General features: G+C 31.5%; 1 protein-coding gene across 1 annotated transcript in view; it reads right to left on the reverse strand.

Annotated features, from left to right (window-relative positions):
- Positions 1 to 1729: 1729 nt before the first annotated feature.
- The window catches only part of LOC118184068 (tRNA wybutosine-synthesizing protein 5-like), a 34451-nt gene continuing 8949 nt past the window's right edge, over positions 1730 to 27231 (reverse strand). The window contains exons 3-7 of the mRNA XM_035353712.2: positions 17330 to 17405; positions 14720 to 14902; positions 8237 to 8324; positions 3603 to 3719; positions 1730 to 2003 (exon numbers count right to left, since the gene is read on the reverse strand). Coding sequence (XP_035209603.1) covers positions 1750 to 2003; positions 3603 to 3719; positions 8237 to 8324; positions 14720 to 14902; positions 17330 to 17405 — 718 coding nt within the window. The 3' untranslated portion in view covers positions 1730 to 1749. The remainder of the gene's footprint in view (positions 2004 to 3602; positions 3720 to 8236; positions 8325 to 14719; positions 14903 to 17329; positions 17406 to 27231) is intronic.

Below are 27231 nucleotides of genomic sequence, written 5' to 3' on the forward strand. Positions count from 1 at the left end.
CACTAGGCAATGGTTCCAGAAGTTCAGGTCAGGGGATATGTCTCTTAGTGATACACCATGCAGAGGCTGGCCACAAGCGCTAGACAATGAGGCCCTGAGAGCAGCTATAGAGGGTGACAGTAGCCAAACATGTGGTTAGCTTGCTGCACACTTCCAGGTATCTGATGAAACAATGACTCCATTTGCACCACATAGGAAAGGCATATAAGCTGAGCAAGTGGGTACCCCACTCACACTCCAATGCAAACAAGCAACAGCGCGTCGCTGCCAGTTTGCCATTGCTTACTCGGCATCACAATGCATCCATATTTGATTAAGTACCCACCAGCGATGAAAAGTGAGTACAGTATGACACATTAAGGTGTTCCAGACATTGGTTGTCCTCACGGGACCCTGTGGTGGACTAGTCATCAAGTGGTGCACTATGAGCTCCTGCCAGTGGGCCAAACCATCATGGCAGGCCTGTAGTAGCAATTGGAATGTGTGCATCAGGCACTGATGCATAAAGAGCCAGCATTGGTCAATTGTAAGGGTGTACTCCTTTTCCAGGACAATGCAAGGCCACATGTGGCTAGGGAGGCCAAGGACACCATCCAGTGACTGGGCTAGGAGACACTACCCCATCCACCATACTTCCCAGATTTCGCACAAACAGACTACCACCTTTTCCATTCCCTGGACAACCATCTTTGTGGGAAATGCTTCAACAACCTGCCAGACCTCGAAAAGGCCCTCATGGACTTCTTTGCATCCAAGACTCCTGAGTTTTACCTCAATGGTATTGCACAGCTAGCCACTCGTTGGCAAAAGGCACTGGATGCCAATGGTGATTACTTTGAGGATTAGTGGTGATTATTATTTGTTTTATGACTTTTTCTTTCTGACTGTCCAAAACAGCAAGTTAACTTTTTTGGTTACCTTGTATATGTAATTCAAGTTAATCAAATGCAATATTTTCTCTTTCTCTTGAATAAATAAAAGTTTTAACTAAATATCTATGTAATCACAAGTGAAGTTATTTAAATATTTTTATAAATATGAGCATTTTGCATATTTCTTAACATTTAGTTTAAAAACTAAAGGATATTTTATGAAAATATTATTCCATTAAAGACAGTATTGGGGAAAATTTTACATGTTTTTATGTATTTACTTAGCAAAGAACACATTGTCTGTTTGTTACTCATAAGCAATTATAAAATAATAAATAAGTTACAATATCTCCAAGCACCTTCTTGGTGATCAAAAATAGTGGTTTAAGGCAAAGCAACTATCTTAGATGCTTTTGAGGTCCTCACCAATGAGTGCCTAAAAGCATAGTTTTTTTTTTTTTTTTTTTTTTTTTTTTTTTTTTTTTTTTTTTTTTGTTGTTGTTGTTATTGTTGTAAATTTTGAATGCTTTATTATGTTATAAGCAACTACTTAATATTTTTAATGAGTCCCATAATTCCAGACCTTTGGCTTGGACGTTGTATTTAATTTGAGTGAACTGCGGAGTCTCAGCAATTTGGGTTTTGCAAAATGCATCTGAAAAACGTATTGCTGTATGTTTCTGTGTTTTTTATTCTCTACAGAACTTGCAGTCTAGTTTAGGTAGTAACCCATGCTAAGTTAACCTCTTAGTTCAACCATTATTTCAGAATTTGGAGTCAGTCAGTCATAGATGTTTTAATTTATGAATTCAATGCAGTTTTAACACTTTTAGATGTAGGTTTATTCAAATAAATACTTATAAACAAACTTAAAAATTTATTTTTTAAGCTCTTCTATCTCCTTTTGAATATGTGAAATTAGCCTAAGGCAATAAAATTCCTTATAATCAGGGGGTAATTTTGATAATGAAGCAAGAGCTCTTTCAACTGATACAAAAGCTTGTTGTGCAGGCAAATGATCTTTGTTTCCATATGTATCTTTTTTGTCATAAAGGGATTCATCCAGCTCTTTCCAAAATACATTTATAGCAATACCAAAATCAAGGTATTTCATGTTGTGAAACCACAAAGCTAAAATTAAAAAATAAATGCATTATTAAAGAGATAAAATATATTGCTTCATTAAAGGATAAATTTTGAAAAACTCATAAAATATCAAATACTAACATGTAAATAATCAGTGGTGTAGGTAATATGTAAAAGTAGAAAAATAATGATGTTTTATTAGTGAAAATATGTATTTTTTGGGTTTTATTTACAGCAATGTTTATGTATTTTATTATTTTATCTAAATAAAGGTTGTTTACATCTAAGATGGTGAATTGGAGTTGTTCAACTTATTAACAAGGTATCTGCAGCAAATAAAAAATAGAAGTTAGTACCAATGTTTATATTAAGTTCAGTATTTATAAAAGTTTATCTTAAATTCCCAAGGTTTCCATTTGATGTAGTATGTAAACACAGATGAATGGGGGTGAAATGTGTGTTGATGGAAACTGCTCAATGTTTTATATAGTCCTTATTATGGAATAACAGTATAGATTATCTTAAGTTGTTAGTTATATTTAAAATTCTCTTTTGCAAATTAAACAGTATAGAAACAAAATGCAATATGTACATGTTTAAAAAAAATTGAAATACTGTTGTTAAATACATTTTTCAATAAATATTTATGCTTTTGATATAAGTCAATAGGAACATTGTGAATGCTTATGTGAAGCAATTAATTTTCAGCAATATACTTTAATTTCAGAAATATGCACATGCACTTATACTATGCATGCTTAAAAGAAAGCACAAAAACATAAATATAACAGGATTCCCATAGTACGACAAACAATAATGCTGAAAATAAATCTTTTTTTAACCTTACCAGCAGGAAAGGAATTCACTGGCTGCATGTAGCTCACAGCTCACAAGTTTTGCCATCACTGATATAAATGATTCTCAAATCATAGAATTGATAAAGTATTTTATGAATTACTTAATAATTAGATTTGGAAAAAAGGGAGGTTTACAAAAACTGAAAACTCTTGGATTACATTATTTAAATTATAGTAACATATTCAGTATTACATCATGTGTTATCTGCTAAATTATTATTTTCAGAGTTATAAATTTATCTCACATATGAAGGAAGTCAACTGACCAATAAATCTTCCTTTAGATAAAAATCAAATGCAAGATTAATCAAATACAGGTACATTTATCATTTAGGCACTGATGTGTAGATGATAATTTATAATGAAACAAAATATAGTAAATGAATTTAATTTTGCATCCGTGAAAATATCTAACTGTTTTAGTAGCATAATTTCATTATGAAACATACGCATATTATAATGAATCCAAATCAAAAAGATTTAGTGCATTTCAAGCAAAGCAATCACATCGAACCAAGCTATATTCATTTTAAGATAGTCTGTTGTGTTTCTCTTTAATGGAACCAATCTGTATTTGACAACTAGATTGCCATCTCTTTTTTTATCGATTAACATGCTTGGCACTTGGAAAGCAAATCATGTTGCTTAAATTAAAATTTTCAAGATGATTTTCGTTACCTGAAAATATGTTTTATTTGAAAAATAAACTTTATAAATTTTCTCAATGGATTACAAGTTGGCAAATGAAATTAATATAATAATTAAATAAATTTTAAAAATAACCCACCTGGAATATATAGTACATCACCAGGCAGTAAAGAGCACTCATGACGTACTGCATCTTGAAATTTCGGGAATTTATTTAAGTCTGGATTATCTATGTTCAACACTTCTGATTTATCACCTATGAAGTAAAATTACTTTTTATTAGCTAATATAATTTCTCTTTGAATCAACAGCCAAAATATGAGGGCAACTTTTTAACATCTTATTGCATACATGATATGAATTTATGCAAATTAAACACTATTGAATTTTTTATTTCTTAATCACTGAAAATAACAGTTTCTTAATACATATACAGGATGCATAATGAAATCCTTAAATGCTGAAATAACTTCTGAAAAAAGCCACAGTTGAAGTTGTGATTACCTACAATAAAGTTAGTATATTGTATTATAATTTATAACTGCAAATCTCCTGAAGACATGCTTTTCGTCTTCCAAAAATCTATGAGAGTTAATGAAACATGTAGGGCATCATCAGTTTAATATGAAATGATGCCTTGCACACACTGATAATTTGAAGGCCTAAATTGCAGATCTCTAGGTATCTAAAAACTGCTAGACTAGGTCACTAGACTGCATGTGTGCCATTATAAGAAATATGCAAATTTACTCATACATTTCAGCAAGGTACAATTTATTGTATCTTGTAAGGTACAATAAATTCATACAGCAGTAAAATATAATAAAGTTGAAAAGACAAAATAATACTTTAGAATTATGAAATGTTAGTATTAATAGTTAAGCATGCTCGATGCATTAGCAACACACATCTATATCCGAGTTAGAATTTTTTGCTGGATTCCACTGCATTTCAGGTATTTTGGAATTTGATAGTTAGCATACTTGGATAATATGGATCCACAGATTGTTAATATCACAAAACATCAAACTTTGTGTCTAGTCTTGTAACTCCACAAGAAGTTTAGAAGAGTTAGTCAAGCAACCTCATGGGCCATTCCACATTACCACTATAACTGATGATCCTGCTCTTGAAACTATCTAACAAGAAGCTTTTCACTGCTACTAGCTAATGTGGTGAGGAGCTTTTATACTGGAACCAATGTAGAATAGAGATAGACTAACTAAAAATCATTCTAGGAAATCAGGAACTGTAGTCTGTAATAGTTCCAAATATCTCCATCTAGTTAAGGTTCTATCACAGAATATGGAATCTTATAAATGTGAGTATTTCTAAATCCCACAACAAAGGTTGGAGAACCAATTGTACCTGATAATAAACCTCTTATTGCCATGACGAGTTTTCAAGTGCAAGTTATGTGAATTTAATATCCCATTTTGATCAAATTTTGCCTCATTCATTCACATAATGTTAGCCAAGAAATTCAGCTGTATGTCCATCAGGAAATTGCATCCAGATTTGCTGCTAACAGATTAAAATTTCTAATAGTCTATTAGCAACAACTCTTGTGTTAGTATTGCACTATACTGGTTAGCTTATGATTCATGCAAGCTAGCAAATGACATTGATAACAGTAGTCACAATAGCATAACATGATTAATTAAATGTAATGCATAATGCCACAGTGCTTCTATTGCCTAATAAACACATTCTCTATATGAGAGAATCACCTTGCATCCTTGCTGGAGTAATTAGACATTTTTAGGCTCAAAGATCCAGTCCACGCAATATTACTCTTTCTAATAATATGTTAGCAGCAACACTTGTTTTAGTACTGCACAGGCAAGCCTACAATTAATGCAAAATTTTCCATACGCGACCAAATGTAAGGCCACATGCTACACTTATGTTTGTTGTGCTTTGTGGGTGGGCTAGTATATAAAACAGAATGGCCACTGATTTCGCATGCACAGTTGTAAATTTTGGTTTATCTGAACAAGAATGACTTGTAACATTCACTGTTTCTCTAAGCTGGCTAATGACATTGATGACAATAGCCACAATAGGATGAGATGATTAATTAAATGTAATGCATACTACCACATTGCTTTTATTGCCCAATAAACACATTATCTATAAAAATAATCATCTTTCATCCTCTACTGAATAGTTAGCCATTTTTAGACTAAAAACTTGGGTCCATATGCTGTTTGACAAACCTCTGACTGCTAATATATGCATCCAGATCAAATATGATGTAAAATTTCTATCTGTATAGTTTCACTCATCCATCACTGTTTTGGAAGTAAATTCATTTAAAGATTTTACACTTTGAGATGTCACTGGTAACATATTTACGCTGATGATCAGATATTGAGAGATTGGCATTTCAGGATTTCTATCCAAATTTATAGTATACGAAGGATAGTATTTCATACTATAAATCAGTGATGCTCTTCTATATCTGTATATTTCTATTTATTTTTTTCATTAAACTAAAACTAAACTCAGTGGCGTAAAAGCCCTAATGGGCCAAGGCCTGCAGTGCCCGAAATCTGCTTTTTTGACCATGGGCTCCGGGTGCATAAGTATACACCCTGAACAAGTGGTCAGCTTGTCGCAGGACCCCCGGTGTTTAGTCCCCAAGCGAACTTGGTACTCATTTTATCGACCTAAGTGATGGAAAAAATAAAGGCATGAAAGGCTGAGTCGACCGTGCCCAGCCCGGGAATCGAACCCCAGACCTGTGGTGCTGCTGCGATGCGCTAGCCACTGCGCCTCTATTTTTTTCATTATCTCTCACATTTTTTGTAATATGATCATTATTTTACAAAAAAAAAAAAAAAAAAAAAAATATGCCTCTAGGAACTCTCACTCAGTTTCTATGATGCTACAAATTCACCTGATAGTAAATAGGGTAGTAAAATGGTAAACAAAATAAAACTTCTGCGACTTTAGCTGTCTGCATTCAAAACTTATTCTAGTGTTAAAAACTTTACTACACACCCTGTACATAAAATATTTAAATCAAAATACTTAACAGAAAGGAAATATATAAAATATTAAAAAAGGTAATATGCAGAGGATTATATAGGTATTATTAATGCTATAAAAAGTGAAATTGCCTGAACTTCATTTTACACTGGAGATAATAACAAAAATCTTTTAAATCTAATATGAAGCAGTGCTTATTTTGCATAGTTAATGCTTCATTCAGTTTTTATATGCATGATTTACCCCCCCCCCTTTATTTTTGAAATAGAACATAAATGTTTAATTTATAAACTCTTTAAACAAAAACTGAAGCTATTCAGTTGATAAAATTTCTAAGCTTATTTATGATATCAAATGCATACAGTTTAAGTTTGAAAGAGCCACTGAGATAGTCATAATTTCTTAGTCAAGTTTCCATTATTTACATATACCATAATATTCTTTTAAAATCTAAATTATGATTGTTTGCATTGTACAGATGTACAATAAAATATTAATAAATAATCGGAAAGACAGATTAGCAAATCCCATCATTATAATTATAGAATTTTTTCACACAAATATTATTAAAAAAAATTTAGAAGAATAAAATTTGAAATATCAGTAACTAAGATTTTAGAAATATATATTTAGATTTTCAGGCCTTAATAGGATATGCATCATTTATGAAAAGGGATAAATATTATATTTGTCATGTTCGCCTTATATGAGTACATGCATTTATGCGATTCACTAAATTAAAAGCCAGACTAATTTCTTGACAGTATATGATTAACTTCAGAGAACATTCTACATAACTGCTAAATTTTCTAGGCCATTTTATTTGTAGACAAAGTGGGTTACATACTAACATTTATAAGTCGAAATTATCATCTTATATTTATCTTTAAATTTCTGTGCATGGTCTAGCAGACAGTAGAGGATGACTGCTGATCCTGGCTTCAGGATGCAAGTTTGAATTCCCCATAAAACTTGTTTATTTGTATGAGTCCTTTCCCATTTCCTGTGGGTGTAATATATGTCACTCGATGTGGGACACTCTAGGCAATGCTTTTAGTGATGAAACAGCTAAATGATTGATTAGCTTTGTCATTTCCAACAAAAACATAAATTGTAGGTATCCAGCCGTTTAATTATATACATACACACACACACACATATATATAATCTGAAATACATTGGAAGAACATGGCCCGTATTGAAAAAACACTGTTGAAGAATCCCAAACAGTGCAACCATGCTTTCTCTAAATAAGTACAAAAAGACCCAAGCAGTGCGATAGCACTTGTTTTATTTTATGATGAGAAATATCAAGCAGCACGAAAGCGCTTTGTTTATTTTACATCAATGTGCACTTGACTTAAATCAAGTGCCCACATTATCAACATCAAGTATACCATCAGTTGTCCACAATGTTCGACATGTACTGGGTTTTCTCAACATAAAATCTGAACAGCGTGATCGTGCTGCTTGGGACTCAAAAGATTAAAGATTCACATCACTGGATTTTGTAGACATATTCATAAGCAAATTTGTAAATAACAGATTTTTAGATAGACATTAAAACGTATCCTTTTAGGTAAATAAGCAGAAGCTGAGTAAAAGAATATGTTCAAGTTAATTAACTCCATTTATTCACAAAAACTAGGATACTTTAAGGGTACTAATTTTACTGTCTTAAAATAATGTTGTGAAACAGTATCAAATAGGAAAGCATATTTTTTATATATATGAGTACAAAAACTAATATGTAAGAAATAAAAATATTTGAATCCTAACCTTTTAGATATAAATTGAGAACATCAGTTGGTGGGAAAAGAACAGCATGCTTTCGACCTTTCACTTGAATCAAAGCATTATCCATGACCTGTAATCAAAATTAATCTCCTTCTCTTATTACTTTAATATATATTGGATCGTTTGAAGTAATTTTCAGTCAAAAATCAGTTACATCCAATTAATATAAAAACTGCATATGCTAAGTACTATGCAGTTTGAATAATTATAATTTTTCAGTGACCAGAAATTATCTCAGGACAGGGGTAATTTCTGATCACTTCTTGGATAACCATCCTTTTTACTGAAATTGAATAAATATTGACTTTGCTATGACAAAATGTTATAATGTTAAAATAGCTTATATTTAAAGAGTTTTTATTTATATATGTGTGTGTGATTGTGTGTATGTGTACGTATAAGCAATGAAAAGCCTCAGTTTGTAATCAAAGATGATGATGAAAGCTGGATGTTACATGTAGCAGGCAGTCATAGACAGTTGAACATTTCTTTGTTCTTGACACAACATTTGTTGCACATACATAGATAAATTTGTGCAATATGTACAGCCTGTATTTCAAAATTATTGACTTACTTTCTACATATTCACAGAATTTTTAGTGGAGATAGAAGAGTGGCAGCAAAAGCATTCTAGTAGCACAGAGAAGAGTGTGAAGATTACAAAAATGATATTAGATTTAGAATAGATAAGTTATGGTTATGCTCTGTTTCTAGTGGTTAGCTAAAACTTTGGTTTGAAAATGTTTTATTATTATCAGATAAATTTCAGCTTCATGTTTGCTATTAATCAAATATATATATACTAGCAGCATCGCTGCCAGCCTTCGTCTGGCTTTTAAATGTACCGGAAAAATGGCTGAAGGGAAAACCAAACGTTAAAATTTAAAAACTGCGTAGAATTTTCTGCGAAAAAAATTCCATGCACAATTTTACTCTGCAGAACAACTTTATAAAAAACATCAATAAAAATGTATTATCTCTCTCTATATATAAAAATGACAATGAAATATGCCAATCTCTTAAAAACACTGACATAAGAAATACTATGAAAAATTGTTGCCAAACCCATATTTCTAAAAGAATGAAACTATTTAAAATACTGCGATTTAATCAAAAATCTATCAACAACTGGCAACAAGGAAAATTGTTGCCAAAATCACATTTTTAAAGATGTGAGAAGTGTACTCGGAAGTTTCATTTAAAAAAAAAATTTTTTTAATACAAAATATTATCATTTTTCCAAAATTCTTTTTGTAAAAGCAGTCGCAAGGATGAAAGTTTAACGTGTCCAAAAATAAAACAAAAATAAACTGTACATTTTTAAGCATAAACTTTTTTAGAAAAAATCCCGTTGAAAAGGTGTTAAGCTCACTTTGTTAAATAAATTCGTATTTAATCGATTTATTGAAACACAAAATTTATTTTAAGTTCGTAAAATAGCTAAGTGCCTACATTTCATGACGATGTGAAAATGGAGAGCGTAGAGTAAAATCTAGCTTTCCTATAGCCCATTATGTCTCAAAATGACGCAATTTCGTCACAAAACATAAAATAAAAAAAATTCGAATTCGAATTTTGAAAAAATCGCTTCGAGGTGCACTGGCTCTTGTCTAGATGCACCTATGTACCAAATTTCGTAGCCGTGAGTCTATTAGCTTACGTGCAGCGGGAGCGAAAGACACACAGACAGACACTTTCTTTTATTATATGTAGAGAAGAGATTATTCATTAGTGTAATATAAAAACATTTCATAAATTAATTTAGAAATGAAATACCTGAGAAAAGATTTATTATCAGCATTAAAATTACAAAGGAAACTCAAGGAATATTACAAATCAAAGTTAGAAATTAATCTTACTTATTAATAAATATATCTTATAATTGAAGTAAATTAGAACACAGACTAAACTTTGAGTATAAGTATAATTTTGATTATATATATAATATGATTTAGTCTTGCTGTTTTATACAATAATAGCTACTTAAAAAAGTTACTGTATTATCTATAAGCAATATTTATTATTTCATCATTCATTGCCAGTGCAACAATGCTTGGCAAATCTATTGGTCTATAAAAAAATATGGTGATTGTTTATGTTTTCCATTTAATATCACATAGGGGAAAAAATTGTTTCTCTTTTCACAAATTTCACTGCCTTATTCTTTCATAAGTTCTCCAATGTAAAGTAGGTCTTTAACTGCATTCTTCTGTTGTATTACATATATTTTTAGTTTGTTTTGGCATTCTGAAATAAAATAGTATTTCTGTGTAATTATTCAAACACATTTGAAGCATTATCAAATCACCTACCTTTTTTTTTTTTTTTTTTTTTTTTTTTTTCTGAACTACTATATAGTAAATACCTTGGTGAAGATTTATTTGCAGAAATATTTTTCTCCCTCCCTTCTTCCCTCTTTTAGCAGCCGTTTTCATTTTCTTTCCTTCATGTTTTCTCTTTTATCTCTCCTTTCTGGCAAGTGTCTAGAGTAGTTTATGAAAGAACTACTCAAAGTACTTAGTAGGACTTCAAAGGAAAATGATAGTATGGATTCAGTGGTAGCTGAACATATTATGCATACATCTTAACAACTTTAAAATAATCAAATTATACACAAAACTGATATATTATTAAATAATCTTTCCTCTCCTGTATATTATAATTACACTTCAGACAGAATCTTCATAAAAAGTTTTACAATTACAGCTTTTAAGTTCAAAGTTATAAAAGATAAAATGTTAAACAAGTCATCAGTGATATACAAGTTAGCTATCTATGATCTATGAATACTCGAAATCAGCCCATAGGTCACTAGTTGGAGAATGTAGCAGATATTTTTTTAATGGCCAGTCACTTTATTTAATAGACATTAGCCTTTTGCCACTAACAAGGGCCAGAAACGGTAGCCATTTCATTATGGAAGCACCTAATAGGTGGCCACCATTGCCTCCTATGAAGGGATGAACAGTTACAACGATGCCTTCTCCTGTATTCGAACCCGGGCCCATCACTATGACATTCATGGATCACTAACCACTATATTGGCTGGGCAGCATGTAGCAGATATAGATATTGTTAAAATTAAAATAAACTAATGGTCATCAATGACCATTAACCCTCTGGCTGCTCATCCCTCGATTTCCACAGGCAACTCAAATGTAGCAAAATCTGCTCATCCCACGATTTCCGCGGGCATGAGTTTTTCTTCTTTTATTGAGGAGCACATCCCATTTTCCCCCCGTTTAACCACTGAAATAAATTAAACACAGTATTAGACGTTTAGTTTACATTTTGGCCAACAGATATCATTAGTTATCTACTAAATTTCGGCATTTGAAGGCACGTGGTATTACGGCTCAAACTCCACTTTTTGCACTTTTTTCTTACAGAAATGGCTGCTGGAAAACATTCAGCGATTATCTTGATTACTTAATTAAATTATTGAATTATTAATTAGATTAATAATTACATTGATTATTAATTAGATTTATTGAATCTGCTGCAAAGATTGTGAAGTTGGACTTTGCCTTGAACCCTGTTTTGAATGCTATCATACTAAACTGCATTTCTAAGGTATTTTTTCCTCAGTGCTTTATATTTTCTTAAATTTTATATATTTTACTTTATATTATGCAATAAATAGAAATGGACTGTAATTCGACTGAAATTTATTTTAAAAGAAATTTTTTTTTTTTGGTGATAACATCTGAAATTGGTTTTTCTGGCAACTTAGTTTCTCATGATAAAAATCTATATAAAAAAAAAAAATATTTTCTAGAAAGGAAAAATGCATTTCTTAATTTTCTAATATATATCGATTTAAAATATGCAAAAAAAATTGCACAATTTTTAAAGCAATTTCGGTCTACAAATTGAGCAGTCAGAGATTTAAGAACCTAAGTGACCTATGAATCGAAAATCAGATGTGAAGCAGTGCAATATCTGCTGCAGCAGTAATACTTGCCAGAGTGAGTGTATGATACATAAATGGCAATATAATGTAACTATAGCATAACAAATTATAAAATTTTTTTCAAAACACTTCACTACTCTCACAGCATAGTGTTAAGGTCCTCTTTACATTTATGTGCTTTGTATGATTTTTACATCTTTCAGAAACATATACTTATTATTCATTTGTTTACTTTTATGTTATTTTTGCAGCACAAACAAAATGCCATAAATAAAATTCAGTAAATAGTAAGTATATTTTTGCTCCATTAAAGACAAGGTTTTTGTGAAAATCATTAAAATCAAAATAAAAGTAATTTCTAACTTTAGCCAGTTTCTCCAGGTCAAACCAAAGTGACCAACCAAACCTCAAAGGTAATGATAAATTCTTACATATTTCAGGATATGGCACATCAGTTAATCAATATTAGAAATTGATGTACTTTGGATGCCAGACTTCTCACTTTGGCCATAACATACACAAATAAAGCATGGATAAATGTATACGATTATGCATATCTATTTTTATACAGTACAAAGTCTGATATCTGGATGTCCAATGTCTGGACCACCAGCCAAGAAATAAATAAATCCATTAATTAAATTAAATAATGAGAAAGGATTCTTTCCCCTCCCCATGAAATGTAGATGTGGAAAATTGAATACTCCACAAAAAAGGAAAATGTGCTGTAAATATGCTTTCTCTCCCATCTGAGATTCTTGCATGCCACCTTCAATCGCCTACTGGCTATGGAATCACATCGAAGCCAATAACAATATATTGTTTGACATTGTATTTGATGTTGGCTAGGATGAACTTTCTGTCCTTCAACAGTTAATTGTATTTGATGTTGGCCAGGATGAACTTTCTGTCCTTCAGCAGTTAATTGTATTTGATGTTGGCCAGGATGAACTTTTGGCCCTTGAGTGGTTTGGGGAGGCAGCGCCGGCGCTACACATTTTGCCACCCAGTGTAATCATTGCAGGTGATAAATTCTGCTGCCCAGTACCACCCTAAATTCCAATGAGAGGGCAGACATGCTGGCCAAAGAGGCTGCTATGGGTAATGCTGGGGATGCGTTCAATATTCAAGCAGCAAAAAGAATTGTTATTGGTAAAATTAAGGATTTCTGTTATGATTGTTGGAAAAAGAAATGGAGTATTTTGGTAAAAAGGAAAGATTACTTGTTGAACTTTGAAGTTTTTAAAAATATGAGAATGATATGTGATTTTGATTACTATCAAATAATTATTGGAAATGGGAGCTTCCTGGCATAATTTACAAAATAGCAGTCTTTATAGTTTTTGTAGTGCTGAAGACTATGGATGACATTTTGTCGAAGACTGCATATTATTGTGACATGTTATAGTAAAACATGGTAACATAAAGGAATTCTATTGCCCATTCTATTGTTTAGATTTGCAAAGGAATTGATGAACTTTATAAATGGCAACAGAACACTACTGGGAATTTTGGTTTGATGTTTTTGACTGTATTTCTGTTTTATGTGTCTTAAGCTTTTGTTTTAATCTTTAAACTGTACTATTGTCTGTGTTGAGTATGCTGCATTAACCATGAGGCCAATCATTATCGGCCAGGAGGGTTTCAACTCACTTGTATATTACATTAAATTACAGTACCTCCCTAAATTCTGCTGCTCACTCTCTCTGTTAAATTCTAAAAATTTTGCCATTTTTGATTTTTGCAGTTCAGTGCTTCTCTGAATTTTAAAAATTTTGCCGCCCCTAAATTCTGCCAATTGGTGCGGCCGCATCAGGTCTGGTGCCAGCCCTTTCGGGTGGTTAGCATTTTTCTATCTTACCAAAACAATAAGCAAAGGCCAAATGTTTCCATCCCTACATGTCAACTTACTAGATTTAAACTGCTGATCTAAAATCTGGAAATTTTCAGAAATACCAAGTCCCGAAGAATCCGGATCTCAGACTCTGCATTACATTACATCAATATGTGCATAAAAATAATTACTTTACTATAAAATTAAGTTCTTCTTGCTAAATATTACTCCAAAGTAATAAATAATAACCATTGATGTTTACCTCCATTTCTTTATGTATTAATGTCTTTTCAACTTTGCAATCCATAATTTCCTCTATTTTTTGTAGTTATGGAGATCAGCATTAGAAAAAAAGCAACTTTTCTAACCATGCTGGTGCTCTCCTTTCTCTCGAATAATTCTGATGTTTCATTTTGCTCATGATAATAAATAAATGCATTTTAATCATTTACTTAGTTTTACATATTCATTCATTAATTTTTGGCACTCATTTTCAAAGTTTAAAAAAAAGAAGAGAAAAAGAAAAGGGCACGTGTGGAGGAAATTAAATGTACAGGAAAAGCTTCATTCTCATTAAAAGTTTAAGAATCAGCTTTTTATTTCATTGTCTGAACTTAAGATTATGAAACAATATTATATAAAAGTCATTATATTAATAACCACTTGTAAGTTAATTACAGCACTATGAGAATGAAAAGAATATGCAATACTTATTTACATCATAATGAGTCCATATAGAAAGTCCTTCAGAAGCTATACGAAAGATGCTTGAGAAGATCTGATTCTCAGGAACAAAGCTTGGAAAGACTATATCTTTTGACAAAGGAGGAAACTGGAGACGTATGTCAGCAATATCTTTTCGAACATCTTTGCCCACAGAACGTAAATAATAATATTCATTCTAAAAGTATTAACAATTCAAAGAAATTAATGCTACAGTAATTATATGTTAGAAATTTGAAAAATTACACAACAAAATACAAATGATTTTTTAAAATTAGATTTACAGTATTTTAGCTCTATTAAGGAACTGTTATAGTTACATAAAGTTTATGTTTCATGCAGTTTCAACTTTAATTGGAATTTATATTTAAAAAAAAAGTGTAATCTCATATTTCAGAACACTAAAAATGTTTTATTCACATTAGGTAACAAAGGAAAGTACAGTATGAATTTATTGATAAGAAAATTTTTGTGTAAAAATATTTCCACTTTGCTTTGAGTAATAAATACATATACATTTACTTTAACCATTACCACTTTAACCTTTTATATATTCACTTAACAAAATAATTTAACCAGTTTCATTTAAAATAATAAAATTATGAAAATATTTAATTTAAACATTTGGTTTATGCAACAATAAGGATATCTTTCCTAGTTACTTTTTCTGTTGAAAGAATTTTTGTATGCTGTTTACTGGCATATTTTTTGATTGATTCAGTTATTTAATAAAAAAATTAAAAAAACTAGAACAGAATAAAGATTTCTAACATAGCATAAAGCACTGCATTCACACACAAAAAAGTATAGTCATATCTTTTCAATATATTTCCAGCATTATTTGAAATCACTCATTTTCCTAATTATTCCCAGCTCTACATTATTCATGCTGATTGAGATATTTAACATTATAGTTAATATTTTTAAATTCTTTGCATGCTTTGAAACCCTGAAACAGCTTTAGAATCATTTTCAACCTCTTCTATCAATATTTTTTACAACCACACCCACAAAAGCACTTTTGTACTGTCCTACTGCTTATTTCTCATAAATTATCTTCCATAAATTGTATTGTTTGAAAAAACATTTATCACTAAGCTTAGCAAAATTTACTTTCTTCTCTTTGGAAAGACAGCTTTCTAAGGTCACCTATACATTAGTCACCTATACCTATACATTAAATAAATAAAATAGCTAAAAATTAAAATAATTAAATAACAAATTTAAATTGATTAATTAGTTAATTAAAATTAAGAATATTCAAAGAGATAAAGAGAAATCTAATAAACTACTAAAGTAATTTTAAATAGTTAAATAGAAAAAAAAGTATCGGACCTTGTCTTATTTCAGGCATCGGCTGAAATTTCAGTTCCACTTAGATGCTAAAATGCAGCTCAGCCGATCGCTGTCAGCGTTTAAGCCCTGATTATATGCATAATATACTATTTCAAGGGATGACAGGTACCACTCTTTTCTCGCAGCACACCAAGGAAAAAAGATAAAATGATTAAAACTCCACTAAGGAGAATAGTGAGGATTCTAGAAACAATATGAGGATATGAAAAGAAATGTAACGGAAAAGTGTAGCTTTGAAAATAAAGACAGAAGAGTTCAAGACTTTTTGATCACTTCAATTTCAATAAAGTTTGAAACCTTGGACAAGAATTACAAGAAATTATCTTTATCACAAATTGCAAATGCTCATCACTCAGCCTGGTTTCTTTCTTTCTTTTTTTTTTTCTTTTTTTTTTTTTTTTAGATTTTTTTAAATTCCAAATGTGGAAAAAAATGTTCACATGCATATGTATACCCAAACAAAGAGTTTATTCTTGCGAAATTTCATAACTGAGAGAATTCATCTTTTGAAAGGTGAGAAAAAAGGTTAATCATATCTTTATCTTCAAATCTTTGAATAACATTTACATCACATTGTAAATTAATTATTTCCATTTTTGAAACATTACTCACATTTGTTTTTAATGGTAATTAAAATAATATAAAATTGGAATCAAAATCATTAAAATCTAAAATATTTCTTCAAAATCTTGCCATAACAATTAATGGCATATAATGCTAATTAATTTAATGGAAATATAGTCAAAGGCTGCATAAAATTGCTTTGGGAGCTGCCAGTTTGAGACCGCTGCCCTAGATATTCAAAACAGTTGTTACCTCCTATGAATTAAATAGTTATTATCAGTATAGCTAGTGCCCCATATATTATTTTGTTTATAACTTTATTATTTAATTCTAATTAAATTATTTATTTATAATTTAAAGCAAAATATGAATTGCTTGCAAGACAATCTTAGCTGGCATACTAAGTGGCTGCTTATGTAGTCCATACTTGGAGCCAATCTTGATAGGATTACTATATATGTAGTAATAGAGAGTAATGTATGTATTATATGTAGTGGAGTATATTTCATATGAAAGGAAAAAGTAATCATAAACTAAAAATTGTTAAAGGTGTATAAAAAAAGACTTAATAATACTAATGACAAAAAAACTATAACAATCAGTTTTATGAATTTTAAGTAATTTTTAATTTGATTGTATATTAATGAAGTTATGTTTTTTAGATAGTGATCTTAGATCAACTTACTTTGGAAATAAAATAATCTCCTTCTAAATGCTCTTTCTGTGTCGCTCTTTTTAGAAGTTGATTGAAAGAAAGCTTTCTGAAAGTACATAGTATAAAAATACAAAAATAGCCTATATCAAAGCTTTTTAAAATTACAAATAAGATTATTGTCATAAGTGTTCATATAACCATATCAAAGTTTACTTTTACCAATTCACAAGGAGTTAGATTTCCTGCAAATAATGATACATAAATATGACTGTATGTAGAAAAATATTTCAATTTATTAGCAATATTAGCATTTGATTTAGAATACTCAGAATTCTATTCTAAATTAATTGAATAAAAAATGCTAAAGCTGATTTTCAATTTCTGTAGAAATTTCTACTTTCATTTTCAGTCAAATCCTAACTTCAAGGGACTACTGAAAAATACCTTTACATCAGGATTATCACTAAATCATAAAAATCATCATAATTTTATTTTAACATTATATACAGGGGTTCTACAATGAAGTTCTAAGGTAAACCTACAACATATTATCCGTGAGATAATGAAATATGATGAAATCATTGCATTGTCCTTGCACAGCATAAAATGAATGTAATAATTATTGTTAATTATTAACTGATTTTTGAGAGACTGCAAAAATTCTTATACAGTAATATTTGCAAGTGTAAAAATTAATATCATTCAGTAAATAGAGCTTAAACTGCACCGAAGTCCACAAGAGCCTGGCTCCACTACTTTTTCAGTTCTTAAAATAAATCTTAATTCTAGCCGCAGCAAACAAGAGTCCTAAATAAGAGTAGCTGCTGCACTTCTTTTATGAAATTGAGCCAAGCTTTCCATAGAAAATTGTTTTGATCTCTTAACATTTTATTTTATTAATAAGAAAGTCTTAAAAATCGATTGTAACTTCTGAATGCACCCATGTCTGCCTGGGAAACAAATCCTTGCATGGAGATCCATGCTTTTAAAACTTACACACATATGTCAGAAACTTAGGCTCTTCCATTTGCTGGGGCGCAGGATTTATGGCTTCCATGCGTCACAATGGATGCGAATCAGACTATTGAGAAGTTGATCGAATTCTATAACATACAGATTAGAGAATTAGAAAAATCCAAACAATTAAATGAATCTTTCACAGCAATTGAAGAAAAATTTCATTCATGTCTTATCAGCTCACTGGGTATGATTAAGATTCTCAATGAGGAGAATCTTAAAGAATGCCAAGAGCAAATTAATGTGCACCATAACCTTGATTCTTGTACTAACAATAAATCCCTTTCAGACAATGATAGAGGCAGCAGCCCTATCAAACTGCACGATAATTCTCCCAACAACACAGACGATGAAATCACCCTCGACAAGGATATATCTTCAGACGAAGATATCACTTGCAAGCGCAGAGGAGACCAAATGATTAGGATCCGGAATTTGCACTTAGCTGCGAAAAAACTTAAATTAAGCATGAAACATACTAATTCTTCCCAACAAAAAAAAAGTAAAAATCAGGAAACAAGTAATGCCACTAAAGAACAAACTAGCGGCAACGCTACACAATCTTGTATAGAAACTACCAGTGAACAAGCAGACAATCCGCTCATGGATATTACCAATCAGGAAGAATCTACCATTAATTTAGAAAATTCTTCGACTGAAAATAATAATAATAAACAGGAAAACAAATCCAGTAAATTACCTTCTATCATACTTAAAGAAAATAAATACTCTTACAGTAAAATCAAGAATATTTTTAAACAGAAAACTTTCAAATTTATCGGCAATAGTATTCCTGATGGAATCAAAATCACCACAACAGAACCTGACACTTACAGGGCAATGGTTAAAATACTTAAGGATCTGGGGGTGGAACACCACTCTTACATTCTCCCCCAAGACAGAAAACTCAAAATTGTTATTAAAGGACTCCTAAGGAGTACTGAAACTGAGGAAATAAAAGAAGATGTGAAGAGCTTAATTTCCAACCTGAAGAAATTAAACAAATGACTAGAAGGAGAAATGGAGAAGTATCTAAACTTCCCTTATTTTTAGTGACATTACCCAAAAATGAAGCCTCCAAGGAAATATACCAGATAAAATACCTATGTGGATTAAAAATTAATATAGAGGAGTAAAAAGGTAGGCAGGGCCCTCTACAATGTTTTAAATGTCAGGGTTTTAATCACACTCAAATTGGATGTAATTACCAACCTAGGTGCGTCAGATGTGCAGGTTCACATGAATCTCAAGACTGCCCTGACAAGAACAATAAAGACAAACCGCTACTTTGTGCCAATTGCGAACAAAACCATACTTCAAGTTTTAAAGGGTGTATTAAATTCCCAAAACCGAAACAAGACAAACAAAAAACATTTCAAAGCCGCATAATAGAAGGCAAATCTTATGCACAAACCCTGACATCAGGAACGTTCAATGAAACTATCAGTGAAGCGAAGAAAATATTCTCAGATCTCGCCGAACTAGTATCTATCATTAAAAGCGTAGGATTCCTGCAAATAACCCAACATATAAAACAGATTAATAATACTAATGAGGAAAAGAATGCTACCACTAATACAAATAATGGGTCTTAACTCTCTTATTAAAGCGCCCATACAAATCATGATATAAAAATGCTAATAATATTCTACACAAAATTCCGGAACTTCAAAATTTCCTTATCACCAAAGACATCGATATTGCCTTAATCACCGAGACTCATGCAAATCCCAGCAAACGCATGAATAATATTCCAAATTACCGGTGCGACAGACTTAGTCACAGAGGTGGAGGGACTGCAATTTTTGTTAAAAGCTGCCTGCAATCCTGCCTTATTAATGAAGATCGATCCAACAACCACGAGTTACTCACTGTTTCTGTACTACTGCCCTCTTATGGCGTTGCCTAGTTTAGCTCTTTATATAATCCGCCACACAACCCACTCGATGAACAAATTCTCAAGAACATACTCTGCACTGATAATATTAATATTCTAGCCGGGGACCTCAATGCCAAAAGTACCGACTGGGCCTGCAGACAAACTAATAGTAATGGTACTGCACTCAAAAATTTCATTACTAATCATCCAGTTTATCTTTATGCTCCAGACAATTTCACCTACCTTCCTGAGAATATCAGAGAAGGAGATATTCTGGACATTCTCCTCACTAATTCCTCCATTCCTATATATATCGAATCCACCATTGATCTCACCTCTGATCACATACCAGTAATTGCCACCCTTGGTACTAATAAAATTGCTGATGACAAGTTAATCAACAAAACTGACTGGACAAAATTTTATGATTTTCTTCAAAATAATCCACCTAAAATAGGCAGCCTCAAGACTACATATGACATGAAGTCGCTATCGACACACTTACCAATAGCATCAAATACGCTTACAATTTTGCTACACAGAAGATCCCTGACAACAAATTCCCGGAGATTCTCCCCCACAGTATCAGATCTCTCATCAAAGAAAGGAACAAACTCAGGAAACGATGGAACCTGACTTGGGACCCTCATATTAAATGCGAATTAAATAAAATTAATAGATTAATTAAAAAGAATATCAGTAATTACAAGAATGAACAATGGCAGAATAAAATTCAAAGATTCAATGAGCCTGGTAATGAATTCTGGAGTTTTGCTAAGCGACTCAGAAACAACCCCACTTGCAGCAAACCTATCAAAAAAGAAGATAAGAGATCCATTACGAATAAAGATAAAGCTACCCTGATGGCAGAGCATTTTGAGAAGCAATTCGTCCCAAATGAGACTCCTTCTGATACTACATTCACTTATAATGTTAGATACTTTGTACAAGATTACATTAATAGCACCACTGTTAGACTTAATACAGAGTTCACAAATCCTAAAGAAGTCATTGAAATTATTAAGCATCTAAAAAATAGAAAAGCTCCTGGTTACAACGAAATTAATAACATTACCATTAAAAACCTGCCTCTTAGCACCATTTCTAAACTTATCAGTATTTATAACGCCTCCCTGGATAAATCCTACTTTCCCATGAAATGGAAGATAGCAAAAATCATCCTTATTCCAAAGCCAGGCAAGGACTCCACTACTCCCGAAGGCTACCGGCCCATCAGCCTACTGCCCGGACTTGGCAAGATCTTTGAGAGGATCATTCTTAATAGAACGCAACAGTACATCAACAGGCTTCCTCCGGAGCAATTTGGTTTCAGGAAAACACTCTCTACCACCAAGCAGCTTGTTCGATTAATTGAATTTATTGGTAGTGCTTTGCACAATCACCAGAAAGTCGCACTACTCAAGCTCGACGTGGCCAAAGCTTTTGACTGCGTCTGGCATGAAGGGCTCATCTTCAAGCTTATCAAACTCAACTTTTCTCCGGAAATGACTAAACTGATCTACTCATTTATTAAAAATAGAAAATTCTATGTTTCTTTTGGCCAGGAAAATTCTGATTTTAAATACATCCGTGCCTCTGTGGCCCAAGGCTCGATTTTAGGCCCTATTCTCTACTTATTTTATATCTCTGACTTTCCTAATCCAGACAACGAGATCAACAGATTTCTTGGTTGCTACGCGGATGATACTGGCCTTGCAGTAAAATCCCTTAGCCCCAACGCAGCAATTCATAAATTACAGAGCATCATGCCTTCCATTGAAAACTGGTGTAAGCAATGGAGAATTGTCATCAACGCAGATAAATCTCAACTCCTTATTATTAGCCGAAATAGAAAGACTCATCAGATCATTAGCAATAACTTAAAATTTTTCGATAAAAATATTCCCATTGTTAATAAAGCAAAGTACCTCGGTATCACCATCAACAATAGACTCACTTGGACGGACCACATCAATATTATTAAAGGTAAAGCCTACGGAAATATGAAAAGCCTCATGCCACTATTAGGAAAATTTTCTGGGCTCAATTTAAAAAGTAAAAAGCACATCTACACGGCCATCATCAGACCTACCCTCTGCTATGCTTCACCTGCCTGGGCTGCAGTGAAAAATAATGACATAAAGAAAATTCAAATTGTTCAAAACAAATTTCTCCGACTCATTACAAATGCGCACTACTATGTTTCTAATGCCCGTCTTCACAATGATTTAAAAATCGACTACATTAAGGATCATATTATGAAGACTAATGATAAATTCTTCTGCAAAGCGCTCAACTGTCCCTTCATGAAATATTTCCAAGTTTTCAATTATACAGTTCTACCTGAGGACAGAGATCCGAGACCCTGTGATCAAAATTTCCCTACCTAATTTTACTTGTACATATCTGTATATTATTATTTTGAATCTGTATCCTCATATTTTAGCCCAGTTTTATGCATTTATTCCAGCATTTTTTTCATACATTATTACTTATCATGTATTTCCTTTTCATCGTGTTGTACATATGTATCATAATTAATCTTCGTTTTTAATTTTTAGGAACTCTCCTTTTATTATGTATGCTTTATTCTTATTTATCCAAGACTAATTATTTATATGCATGTATTTATGTTTATATATTATTTTATTTATTTATTCATATGCTTTATATATTACCATATATTCACTGTACTATTATGCCCATTTATCAGGAATGGATTACGCTTATTCACCACCGCGCTCTCCATTAAAAATAGTCTGATTCGCACACTGTGACGCAGGGTCACCCCTTCTCTCCTGACCTTTAGTTCCACCACCACCCTTCAAGACCGACTAATTTTAGGTACCATCACTTATCAGAAGCCGGTAAAGCGGCATTTACTAGCTGCACACCGGCAATATCAACATGGATGGATGGATGGATGGTCAAAAACTTATCTTCCAAGACGTGCAATAAATTTATGAGAACTTATTCCTGTTTGAGAATGGGTATATTTTTCATTGTCGAAAGTATTACAGATGAGTAAGACCACTGTATTCAAGCATTCGGTGTCACCGATTCCAGTTATTTGCGATTAACTGTAGAACAGAAAATGGGAACAGTTGCTTATATTCCTAAAGGTGCTTTAAGTTATAAGAGGTTTAATATTGTGAAATACTGGTGGGATAAATGGCTCAAACATATCCAATGCTAGTGACTCCACATGGACAAAAGCACTTTTCAGAATGATTTAACCAAATATAGGCAGATGGTTACTTGTACAGAACCTAATATTTGTTCTCAGCTTACAAATCACTCCTCATACTCAGGAAAAAGTTTTTTCCCTGTGACATTCTGCTTGACAACTAAAATTATATTGGTAGGTGCTCATGGTCAGAAAATGTTGGACACTCTTTTCCATATTTCCGAAACTACCACTTCCCTGAAAAAATTTTCTTGCACACGCCCATACTGTGACTATTATTAGCAATGCTTTGACTGTCTCACCTTTTTTCATTCGTGTGCTGGAAAAAAAAATATCTTAGTATCATCCCATAATACTATATATCCAATGCTTAAGTTCATCAGGACCCCATTTTCACAATTTCTCAGTTTCTGGCTGAAACTGTAATTCCAGCAGAATTGCAAGCTACAAATAATGAACATTTCATTGAATACATAATTCCATTATTTAAAATCATGTCATTAATTTTGCCTGTCTAATACATTGTAACCCCAATTCATTAGTTTATACTCTTATTTCCAATTAAGCTTGCAATCATACATAAATCTATACATATTTATTGTATTCCAGTTCCCTTGAAAGTATAAATTCATAAGTTACAATAGTACGCCTGATGCTTTTACTGCAAATCAACTAAGAAAACTAAAAGGTACACATTTAAACTATTATGCTGAGTAAAATACTAAAACTTGATTCAAATCAGATGGTAAAAAAAACTCCTATTAAGATTTACCTGTTCAATAACACCACATAATTCTACAATATCAGTGGGTTTTTTTTTTTTTTTTTTTTTTTTTTAAATGTCATGCATTAAATGGCAAATGATCTTACTGCACATATTCAGTCATCAAGTTTATGATATATAAAGCTTCATTCAGATGAAGGATTTGTGGTTTAAGCCATAAAAGTCCATTAACACTTGTTTAACAGGAGATTTAAGCTGTGGCCCTAGCATCACTATTTTGGGAGGAAAAATTCAAGGTCAGATACTTTTCACACAGATCTCTTAGGATTTTAAAAGCATCAGGTGAAGAAAGCTTAATGCTTTGACACAAAAGATGTTAATTTTTTAATGCATTACAAATAAAAAAAAAACTTTATCATTTCATTATAAATTACATTATAACACATACTTTTTGTAGCTGAAAATTACGAATGACTCTGCAGTTGTCTACAATTTCTACACTATGTACAGGAGTTACTTTACTTATGTAATTTATTAACTTGTGTATAAGTTCACATATCTTAGCTCATGTATAACTTGATTCACATATCTTAGCTCTGCGTCCCTTAGTTTACATATCAAGGTCACAAATTTCTCTCCATCATTTTTTAGCCTCAAAAACCAGAATTCTAAATATTTCCTTTTAGATATAGAAAAATTATTCCAAAAATAACAATACCACAATGCAAATTAATACACATAAAGCAAGCAAGTGATCTTGTCTGTCACACATGATATTAATTTGCTATTTTGGTCCAAAATGTGACCTGCTTCATGACTCAATAATTGCATTTGCAGTTTTATGTACTTTCCTTGCTAATGAAAATACTTGAAAAATATTTTTTAAAAAAATGATATGCAATTCTATAACATTAAATTGTAAATTTTTGACATACTTAATAAAATATTAACAAAAATTAATCAGTCAAATAAAATATTCAAAGTATATTCTACTAAGATATATGGACCATAATCTAGTACTATATATCAAACACAGAACAATATCCAAAATCCATATGTCCAATATTTGGGTTATCTAATATCTGAACCAACTGCTTTTTTTTTTTTTTTTTCTTTTTTCTTTTAATTAAGTCTAGGAATGGAATACAAAGTTAGAAATCCCGACTCATTGGGACTGTGACAATTTTGGATTTGGAATTTTTTTTTAAATCAGTTTAAATCTTGTAAAATGACATGTAAAATTATAAAATTAAAAATATGACACAATAGTCAATGAAATAATGAAGCAATTATAACCTTAAGGGAAATAACATTTTGAAAAAAATCGAAATATTTGTTTGTTTCCTTTAAACAGTTGCTATTGCACCTATTTTTCAGTGAAAGTTGTTTCATTTGTATCTGCTAATGCCTTGTCTTTAGTTCTGTCTATAGACATAATTTCTTGTTCAGTTACAAAGTTGTTTAAGTCCTGTAATTGTCATGTCAAGAACACCCACTAAATTATCAACCGAATTTTTTTCTTTCTCATCAGCCTTCATGTCACTTTATTTGGGTATAGATTTTAAATGCTACAGAAGACAAAATTTTCCAATTACTGGTTGGCAGAGATGTGATAATAAATGAAGATGATATAACAGAAGTTTTCCATTGTGAAGGCAATGCCCCCCGTTAGCAATCACTTAACAAACAAATGGTGAAATCTGTAATATGATATTAAGTTCAGGAAATATCACTACCAATAATGAAGAAAATGACAAAGGTTTTTGAGAATAAAAGGATTTTGCTTGACAGTTTAGTGGGAATGCATGACACAGCAATTACAAGTCTCGAACAATGGAATTTTATAACTAAACAAGAATAATGCCTATCAATGAAGAAAAAGCATTAACAATAAAATCAAAACAATTAAAATAACTTACACTGAAAGAAATGTTTAATAAAACAAGCAAATATTGAGCTTTTTTGTAAATGTTGATTCCCTTAATACAATCAAAATCACAAATACTTCATTATTTCATAAACAACTACTTCATATTTTTAATTAATTTTTATAATTTTTATATATCATCTTATCAAATTTCAACTGATGATCTAAAATCAGAAAATTTCTGAAGTTCCAATGGTTCTAGATCATGGACTTTGCACTGTGTCTGTATATAAAGACATATTGACTATGCTCCAACAGTTTCTTGATTTTGAACCTACTATTAGTTATTATGTCATATTTGTTTTTTTCAAATGAGCTTCTTACTATGCTATATACAGTCAAAAGTCGTTAATCCGGACTGGTCGGGACTTCGGCAAGATTATCGATTTTTCCGGATTATAGATCATCAGTTTAAATCTGGTAAGATGGCATGCAGAAATTATAAAATTAAAAATATGAAACCGTAATTTATGAAATAAAGAACAATTATGATCTAAAGGGTATCAAAATTTACAAAAAAAAAGCTTAATATTTATTTGTTTACTTTATTAAACATTTTTTTCAACGTAAGTTGTTTAAGTTGCTTCGTTTTATGTGATAATACTTTCTCTTTAATTCTATAAACAGACATAATTTCTGATTCAGTTACAAAGTTCAGCTGTTCAAGTCCTATGATTGCTGGGTCAAGAATACCGACTAATTTGTCAATCGAAATTTTTTCATTTTCAATAACCTCTGTGTCACTTTCTTCACTATCGGAAGCAAATTATAATGACGAGGAATTTGATTTAAATCATATCAAAGACGGAGTACATCGAGATGAAATACTACATTTAGTAAGGAATTATAAGCCAAATAAAATGAAAACATCTGCCCTGAAGATAAGGATAGTGCTGACAGATCAACTTCCAATTCATTGCACGCCGCAGCGTTTCCTCCCCCCTTCCCAACGCAGAGCAGCGTGAAATTGATAAACAGATTTCGGAATGGTTAGAGAAACAAAGGATATGCCTTTATCCATATTTTGCAGCAATTCCACTTTTGTTTAATGGACTTTGAAACATATTTTCGCTTTGTAGATCCTTTAAATATTAGTAAATATATATTGGAAATTCTATTTGACATAATCGAAAGTTCAAGCTTACTTTTATAAAATTGCTCTAACAGTCTGCAAAAAATAATAAGCCGGATTCAATTC

The sequence above is a fragment of the Stegodyphus dumicola genome, chromosome 12 (assembly GCF_044657685.1).
Source record: "Stegodyphus dumicola isolate Sdum_Otavi_A_Nest chromosome 12, ASM4465768v1".
Classification (NCBI taxonomy): Eukaryota; Metazoa; Arthropoda; class Arachnida; order Araneae; family Eresidae; genus Stegodyphus; species Stegodyphus dumicola.